The 8,943-nt window shown below is 47.8% G+C and overlaps 1 protein-coding gene and 1 non-coding gene across 4 annotated transcripts; both read left to right on the top strand.

The window, feature by feature from the left end:
• The first annotated feature begins 201 nt into the window (after positions 1-201).
• On the top strand, positions 202-8,814 carry tipin (timeless interacting protein). Of its 3 annotated transcripts, none has more exons than XM_015343064.2 (8): positions 202-448; positions 3,148-3,308; positions 3,968-4,061; positions 4,480-4,555; positions 5,134-5,256; positions 5,383-5,446; positions 7,153-7,359; positions 7,670-8,814. In XM_015343064.2, exons 2-8 carry the CDS (start codon positions 3,170-3,172, stop codon positions 7,966-7,968), a joined length of 1,002 nt encoding a protein of 333 aa, XP_015198550.1. In that variant the 5' UTR covers positions 202-448; positions 3,148-3,169; the 3' UTR covers positions 7,969-8,814. The 3 variants fall into 3 exon arrangements, with proteins under 3 accessions (XP_015198550.1, XP_015198553.1, XP_015198549.1); XM_015343067.2 differs by lacking the exon at positions 202-448 and adding an exon at positions 1,829-2,318; XM_015343063.2 differs by lacking the exon at positions 202-448 and adding an exon at positions 2,367-2,503.
• LOC138239322 (small Cajal body-specific RNA 14) lies at positions 6,792-6,922 on the top strand. Its single transcript, XR_011189794.1, has one exon. It is a non-coding gene; the product is annotated as a small Cajal body-specific RNA 14 (non-coding RNA).
• Positions 8,815-8,943: the final 129 nt, after the last annotated feature.

The raw sequence follows: 8,943 nt of genomic DNA, 5'->3' as shown, positions 1-8,943 counted from the left end.
GCACGGAATAAACCTTCGCCCGTTCCACCTACAGCAGGAACATTTTATAACACTGATCGAAAAAAAACAGAGCCCTGCATTTGCATGGAAGCCCAGCCCCCTCAAAATAGGAAGCGCTGATTGGATAGAACGGACTCGTGGTCGCCCTGTAGAGAGATCTAATTGGTCAGTGTGGTTCTAAGATGTGATTGGCTGTTGGTTGCAGAACCGGCGGGGAGAAGAGACTCGCTTGGATAAAAGCGGACAGTCCTCTTCTTACCACTGTTGTAGATGAATACTTGATTTATCGAATAATAATAATAATAATAATAATAATAATAGGTCAGTGAGCGTCTTCTTTTGCGTTATCTACTCGTTGGTTCATTGTTTCCGTCGCCGTTTTTCGCGGAGTTTCTCCTTTATTTCGAGTTCACGAGCGTAGTCGGCCTTGCTGTGTTGTTGTGGTCCGGTAAGTTAAGTCGCTTTCTTGTATATATAACTCACGGTGTTGTGTAGCGATAGTTTTATAAAGTAACAAAACACAAATGTGTTGGGTTTTCTGTTGTCCACTGCTGCGATTCAATAATTGTGCAGAAAGCGTGAGGTCGCTTTTGTGTGTAAGAAGGCACTTTGCCATTGTGTTTTTGGGCACTGTCAACAGACCTAGTACGTCTATTTTCAATTTTTGTTAAAGCCTAAACTCGTTTCGTGATTTCTGTGGGCCGTACACATCTACCTAATGCTATTGCAGCTTTTACGTCAGTACGCCTACAGACAAACGTTTACAAAGCTTCTTCGGCGTCGGCCTGCACACTTTCTTGCCGTTTGGAAAGTTGGTTTGACTTTTTTGGGGGAAGATTGAAGAGGTTCTTGCTACAGAACGTGAATGGCCGTGTAGTTTTTACCCAGCCTGTGTCGAATCTGCGGTGGACAATGATAGGCATGGATACCTGTGTAAATTGAATTGAATCTACCATCCATTTTCAACCGCTTCATCTAAAACAGGGTTGCAGGGGAGCCGGGGCTATCCCGGCAGGCAACGGGCTCTAGGCAGGGTATTCGCAGGACAGGACACCAGTCCATTACAGCTCACGGGGCAAGTTTCCCCAGAAGCCAGCATGTCTTTGGATGGTGTGAACACGGGGAGAACATACAAACTCCATCCATGCAGCACCCCCGATCTGAAATTGAACCCAGGGCCCCAGCGCTGCGAGGCAGCAATGCTCACCATTGTACCACCTTATTGACCCTCTTGAAGAAAGTGATGTACTGCTCAAGGTTAGGTCCGAGTCAGTCAATACATTTTATAACCCAACGAGTTAGTTTAAGCGACTTTAGTTTCTGGCCTTTGTTTTTACGGGATGTTGGCGTCTCTGAACGTTAAGTGCATCCTTCCTTCTCTCCGGCATGTTTAGTTGTGGCTGAGATGGAAAAGACGGGCAATAATCAGATAAAGCCCCGAGCCACGAGGAGATGGTAGATTTCCTGAACCTTTTGGCTCTTCAAGGGCGTTACACCGTTCGGCCAGAACAAAAGAAATCGCTATTTAGCCATCGTGGAGAGACCCCAGTCCGACACTTTACACGTAACTAGTAACTCATTTTCTGAAGACCTGGCTGGAATAAACTAATAACAGTTAAATTTTCTCTTTCTCTAAAGCTTAAAGAAAAAAGAGCTGAGAACGCTCTGAACCTAGTTATAACGCTACTATGTTTAACGAGCCCTCTTTCTTGTTACCAGGCCTGAAATTCACACGCCAAACTCCCCACGCCGCGCTTTTCAGCTAGACTCGAAGGGGAGCTGTGTCGCTCCTCGCTGTGCGCATGTGCGAGACCCGGGCAGTTTCCGGGCTTTGCGGAAGGGGCGTGTCGGCGACCAGCTGCAGATTTGTGATTGAACGCGCGCTGCTAGTTTCGCTAACATCTTTGCCACTTGTCGATCGTTATCCAGCCGCGTCGTGAGCGCACGGAGTCCTTGCTTGTGGACAAGCTGAGCCTCCCGGATTAGTGCGGGAGGATTGTTCTGAACATGCGCTCTGATTTCGAAGAGTTGCCAGTCTTGATAACCAGGCTTTTCACTCTCCCCACAGGGAAGTATTTTCTAAAATGAGCTGTGCAGTCATGTGACCGTCTTATTTCATTGTTGGCACTGAAGAGCGTATTGCGCTGGACGCGTTTTGCTAGTCCCAGGCAATAAAGCAGTTGTAGTTCCTATATAAAACACGTGAGAGTGGTTTCACGTGTACATTTTATCGGTCGCTGTGCATCGACGGAACATGTACCAGCCACGTGTTGGACAGACTGAATCAACGTGGTTTGAAAGAACAGAACTGTTGGAAGGTGATATTTTGAAATAAGATCACTTTATTGGCCATATACAATTTCTTGCATTAGAAATTCTTTGCATACCCCAGCGTGCTCTGCATGTTGCACGCAGATGGGGAAAATGGCAAAATATGTAAAAGACTCAAGTCTTGCAAAAGATGCTGACTACATTCAGTGCTTGTCCGTATGGAAACAGAAAGGTAATTGCGATATTCACTCCTGGAAGCTCTTCTGATAATGTTAGTGTTGGCTACATATGACTTTGAGAGGAATATGTGATGGCTTCCATGGAAGGCCAAAGTAAAGGAGCTGCTTTTCTCAATTTAATCATCCCTGTAATAACCGCTTTATTCAATACGGGCTCGGAGCCTATCCTGGCAAGTAATGGACACTAGCCAGAGTACACCCTGGACACGGCACCAGTCCATCGCACATTGCAGGGCAAACACGCACCCACGTCAGGGCCGGTTTTCTCAGAAGCCGACTAACCCATCGGTATGTCTTTGGACTGTGTAGGAAACCCAGGCTGAGCATACAGAGAGCACCCCGGGAGCTGGACCCAGGGTCCCCACACTGTGAGGCAGCAAGGCTGTCCGCTGCGCCACTGTGCCTCTCCTTACCATCTCTGATAATCTGGAAAAACTGTGGTCAAGCAGGGTCTCCGAGTATCCGACACCAGGCCTCTGGTCTTGGCCGAGACCTACCGCAGGCACGTTGTCTGTTTTAAGCTGCAGGGTCCTCCTGTGCCGGGCCCCTCGCGCAGCGGAGACGGGCGGCCCACCTGTGGGTGACGGCGGCTGTGGGAATGCCGTCAGGAGTGACCCTTGTCTTGTGTCCCCCCCAGGGCGCGCCGGGCCTGCTGCACCATGATCGACCCGCTGGAGAACAGCCTGTTTGACCTTCCCGACTACGAGAACACCGAGGACGAGGCCTTTCCTCCGCTGCCGCCCCCGCTGTCCCCGGGCAGGGAGGGGTCCGGCGGGGACGGCGACGACCTTCCCAACGGTGAGAGCCCCGCGCCGCGGTCTGGGCTGACGCGGCAGGGGCCACAGTGGCCCCCGGCGGTCTCTGGCACTTCCCCGAGGTTAACCGAGGAAATCAAGCTCCTGCTTAGCCTTCCTCATGCAGGGGTTCGGCTTTGGAGACGTGCATTAGCAGAAATAGTAGACCAGAGACTGGCTGAAGGCCTTTTATATGTTGGAGGCTGTCAGTGTGTTTAATGAATTAAACCGTATAGTTCACCTTAAATGGCATGTTCTGTGTATTTCGCAGGGGCTACAATGATCTATAACATCAAATAGAACCAAATCTGTAGGAGGTAAAAAGGCCTCTTTTGGTGTGTAAAGAGCTAACACGCCTGAAGAAGGCTCCAAACAGTTTCTTGTCTTTTGCTTTCACCATGGAATCAACCTTTACCTGTTCCTTTGCAGCCTACGCATGCTGACACGGCAGCCTTCTCTGATTTCTTCAGAGATGATTATAGCAAATAGGCACTGTACATCGTATCTTTCGGAGTGTGCTTGAAAGATTGCCGATCGGCTCTGATGTGGGAGATCCATTTACAAAGTCTGCCAGGAGCTGCAGGTCCATGAGGCTGGCTATAGCCTGCTGCGGAAGACTTCTCATGTCCAGTGTAGTGGACCTGACCTCTTCTGTGTTTCAAGGGGAGGACGCGGGAGAGACGTCCAGGTTAGATGAAGCCCCCATTGCCAAGAGGAGGGCTGTGAAGAGACCTCAGCCGAAGCTTGATTCCCAAAGGTATGTGGCGAGCGCGCCAACAGAACTGGCTCTTTGAAAAGGTTCGTCGGGTCTCTCGGCTAATAAATAGCCTTTATTACAAACGGAGTCTTTTGCTTGGAATCTAAATTCTGAGTTCTTATAGCTGTACCCATTTAATAAGGAGAACAATTGAATATGATGGCCACACGTTTGATCGAGTTCCTTCCTTTTCCTGTGGGCTGTTTTCTGGAGCTGCTTGCTTGTTTCAGCAGCTGATTCAGGCACGTACTGTAGGTTTGACGTGTTCTGTTTTTTGCCGGAGTGCAACACGGGTACAGATTGCGGCCGCGGCTGTAGTTCTGTTCATTAATGAATGAAGTATGCCGACGGAGAACATCCCCTTTGTACGTGCGCTGTGTACGTGCTGTGCATTAATGTTGAGTGTGGGGTTTTTTAGGCTAGTGTCTGAAAGAGGACTTCCAGCTCTGCGCACCTTATTCGACAATGTAAGATTCAAAGGCAAAGGACACGAGGTGAGAGCTCTGCTGCGTGCATCACTTTCTAGCCAAGTCTGTTTCCCAGGCGCCGCCGCCATGACCACAGCTCTGCATCTCGTTCATTAATGTGCTTGTGACATGAGCCACTGTGCAGCATCCCTGCATTCATGAGCATCTGTAGCAGTGTAGCTCTGTTGGGAACGTGTTTGTGTTGGGGGGGGGATTCTGAAAAGGGTGGTTTTTTTAAGTAGTACGGATGTACTTCAAGGAGTTCTTTCAAGTTCCTAGAACTGATCTGGTGCAGGAAAGCTGTGAAGGTCTTTGAATTGTCTTTGTCAATTCCTTTCTCAAGTGAAGCAGGGTTCAATTGGGGGGAAAGTATCTGTGCTGGTTGTGTTGGGTCAAGTGGTTCCTCTTTTACTAACTTTCCTTACAGTTTGTGTACTATGCACAGTTGATAAAATGCGAGGCTGTTTAAATGCACAGATGTATTCTTCTATGTAAAATGGGTATTCAATAGGTGTTTTGATTTTTGTTCAGTTTGTTACAAGAGAGCTGTGTTGCTGCCCCCTGGTGGTAGCAGTAACAAATGCCTTCCCTTTTGTGTTTCACAGGCTGAAGACCTGAAGCTGTTGATCCAGAAAATGGAGAACTGGGCCCACAGATTATACCCGAAACTACAGTTTGACGACTTCATTGACAAACTGGAGTCTCTGGGAAGTAAGAAAGAAGTCCAGGTGAGACTGGAGCGCTGCAGTAGAGGAAGCTGATGCTTTTTTTTAGATGTAAAATGGCTCCAGTTCTGTTCCCAAGACTGCAGAAATCTGATCAGTAACAGGTGACTTCTTGTGTTTCTTTTATAGACTTGCCTAAAACGAATACGATTAGACATGCCCTTGACACATGAAGACTTTGTTGGTAAAGACGGTAAGCAGGAATTCTCTTGTAAATTGGACACCACGGAAGTAAAGCTTTTTAGTTCTGGAATGCTTACAGAATATTAAATACTGGGAGACGAATGTACAGTATAGTTTTAAACAGAAGCTTCCTTACATTGTAAGGTGAATGACTTGTAGTTAAACTGGTAGAATATTTGACATTGTGTGGTGTTTCAGATACACGGGCAAATCTCCTTACTAGTGCCTTGGCCACTAAGGAGACTAGATTTCATAAAGCATATTGTGTATAAAAAAAACAAACTCAAAGCACTGTACTGTAAGCTTCTGAGGGAGGAAAAACAAACCTAAACAAGAATTATCTAAAGCCTTCTGAGAATCTAATCAAACTAGTATGTCATAGTTTGTTTGTAGCCATTCCTGCTGTTGATTGCTCACAGAGGTCTTAGGAGTCTAGTTAATCAAGGCCTGGCTCATGTTGCCATAGAGATAATCCTCTAGTTCTAATAATGTTTTCCATAACCTTGCATGTAAGAGAAACCGGATCCGTCAGTCTAAAGTTACATGATCCAGTGAATTCGCCTCCTTGATGGATCAGCACCACATTAGCAGGTTTCCAGTGATATTTTCCCTGTCTCCAGAGACTGCTGGAGTTCTTAATGGTCTATTAATAACCTGTTTCCTTCTGTACAATTGGCAGAAATAGGACCTTGGAGATCTAAGAGCTCCTAGTACCTTTCAATACTTTTGCTAGTTCTATGAAACGCATTCCAAGGAAAGAACAGACATGCCTCAGGCTGAGGGCAATTTTACCTGAGTAAAATAGTCTCTTAATACTCCAGCCATTCTGAGCCATCTAAAAGATTTCCAGCTTTATCTCTGAAAACCTTTACTTCATCCTTGACTGTTCTTCTGCTGCTATAATACTGTGGGGGGGAATAAAACTTTTGCAGTTTTAGACTCCCTCCCACGATTCCTTCACATGTCTTGCTCATCCTTTCTCATATCTGTTTTAACCTGTGCTTGCAGCTTATACTCCTTTTTGTAAAGTCTTGTTTTTTTTTTTAAATCCTTCACAACATGCCTTCTTCTTGTATCCTTGCTCTCCTTATTTAACCTTTTGGGATTCTCTTTCTTGTGAGAGAAACCCTGCTCTGTGCCTCAAGCAGAATCCCTCTACACTGTTGCCATGTGGTCTCCAGCGAGTCCAGGCTTAGCCTGTGGCCTTGTAGTTCTCCCAAGCTCTGTCCTGTTCCTTCACATACGTGCATGAAGAAGCAGCTCTGCGAAGTCCTAACAAATTCCACAGGAAGCCAGTGTGGGGTTGTCAGATCCCCAGCTCCTGAGCAATCTAATATGTGGGGTAGGGGCAGTATGTGGCCGTTCCTCCGATGACTGCAGCGCGGAGGAGTGTGCTGCAGTCCAGGACGCCACAGACAGCAAAGCTGGTTCCTGCCGACAGGGCCTGTCTAGTCATCGGGCTGCCTGTGCGATGGTTCCACACACACGCATGCCTGAAGCGCACATCCCTGGATCCTGGGGCTCAAGTCTTTGTATTGCCAGTTATTAGATGTAATTGATTATATCCTGTTTTTGCTTATGGGATAAAAGCAGTTTCAATCAAAAGAAACAAGATGGTATTGCTTTTGATCAGGCAGTGGTCTTATCCATTTTAAAGTGCAAGGATGGGAATTGGAAGTACAATCTACTTTTCTGGGGTGCAAACCCTCTTGCCAGATGAAGCGGAGGAGGAGGAGAGAGCGGTCAGGGAGAGCAGCATGCTGGACGACCCTGACCCCTTCCTGGACAGCAGCGGGGGTGTGGGCCCGGTCCAGTCCACGCCCGCTGCCGTGGCGCTGACGGAGGAGCAGCGGCGCAGGATGGAGCTGAACAAGCAGCTGGCCCTGGAGAGGCGGCTAGCCAGGCTGCAGGAGAGCAGCGAAGGTGAGGCGGGCAGAACCCAACCCAGTCTGGATTACTATCTCCTGGGACCTTTCTGTCCCCCCCCCCCCCCCCCCCCCCCAACTATAACTTTTTTTTTTTTATTGGGGATAAGCATAAATATACATGCGATTTGTTCTCAAAGTTGGCTGGGGTAATAGCTGAGGAATAATGTGGAGAAGAAACTGAGTTGTCCTCTTAATTCAAGACGTTCTTTCCTGTCACTTTGCAGATATCTGCTCTGCTCTGTATAAATCCCCCTGGAGCAGAGGTGATGAGCGGTAGTGACTTGTTGGAATTGTCCCCTTTGTAGATGCATTGCAGTCCGAGTCTCAGTCTCAGCTTGCTGCTGCTACAGAGGACCTGTCCGAAGCGCCCGGGGACCTCCCTGTTCTGGACCATGAAGACTCCGATGCTGGATCTCGGAGTCTGGATCAGGCGCTGACTGACCACGCTGGCCAAGCCCACCACCCCACAGTGCCGCAAGAGCGGGTGACGGGACTGGCGGCTGCGGAGGCCTCGGCACAGCGTGCGAGTCAGAGGTCCGATAGCCCCTCTCCCCGTCAGGCTGAGCCTGAAAAGGTGGATGAGCAGGAAGCCGATAGTGATTGACCGGTTCCTCGTTGTGCCAGTGTGGGGAAACATTGAACTGCTTTTGTCACTCGGGTGGCAATTACTGTACACCTTTTGTATTTAATAATGGTAATGTAATAAATCTATCTTGAGTATAAATATTCTAGAATTATCCCTTTAATGGCCTTTGTGGGTGTACACATACACCACCCTGCGGCAGGGCTTCACCAGTGTTGACTTGGTGTCCTGTTATCTGGGCTAGAACAGAAATGCCTGATTGCTTTCCTGCCGCAGGTGTTTAAAAGTAAGTTAGTAACTCGGAATGGCACTTATAAGAATTGGGGTTGATGCTCCTTGAATGTCAGTCTGCTACAGGCCTTAATGGTCGAGTATTTCATTAAAAAGATGAGACGGACATGGGGTGCCTTCTGGCAGGGGAGCTGACCTCATTGCTCCAGTCTGGGAAGTGGTGCCAGAGCAGATCCTGGAGTAAAACTCCCAACCCATCGGCCTGGCCCTCCAGCAAGTGCACTTCTCCTCTTTTTGTACTGTAATGGGGAAAATACCCTTGCCTACCTCCTACCCTGCCCTGAACTCACCCTTGCATAGGCACGGTAGTCGGCAATGGGTTTTTTTTTTCCAGCTGAGCTCTCAAGATGCTTCAGGACTTGCACAGATTTTCTGAAACATAAACTGCTGTGATAAGAACAGCACAGTTAACAGTATTCAGGTCTTTCAAGAGGACCTCCATCTCATCAGCCTCATGTAATAGTTGCTGGGGCAGGTGGGACCAGTTCATGACTACAGGACATTTTACAAAACTGTCATTTTGTTCCTCTGTCGGTGGTGTTAAAGAGATGCTGTAAAATAAACTTATGAAAAGTCTTGTGGCCCACTTGGAAGTTTTCTCTTTTAAATCTTGTTTCCTGAGAACGTGTTTTGAATGCAGCAATTCAATTGAAACATTGTGCTGCTGTTACACAGTGCAATGCAAAAACATTTCCTAATTGCAGC

The sequence above is a fragment of the Lepisosteus oculatus genome, chromosome 5 (genome assembly GCF_040954835.1).
Source record: "Lepisosteus oculatus isolate fLepOcu1 chromosome 5, fLepOcu1.hap2, whole genome shotgun sequence".
Classification (NCBI taxonomy): Eukaryota; Metazoa; Chordata; class Actinopteri; order Semionotiformes; family Lepisosteidae; genus Lepisosteus; species Lepisosteus oculatus.
The sequence above is the reverse complement of the archived record's forward strand: the minus strand, read 5'-3'. Positions and strand labels throughout refer to the sequence as shown.

What these genes read in the sequence shown, in the direction of transcription:
- tipin (XM_015343063.2), top strand. An exon ending in CGGCGACGACCTTCCCAACG is followed by an intron (nt 3,309 to 3,967) that starts GTGAGAGCCCCG and finishes CTGTGTTTCAAG; the next exon opens with GGGAGGACGCGGGAGAGACG. An exon ending in CCGAAGCTTGATTCCCAAAG is followed by an intron (nt 4,062 to 4,479) that starts GTATGTGGCGAG and finishes GGGGTTTTTTAG; the next exon opens with GCTAGTGTCTGAAAGAGGAC.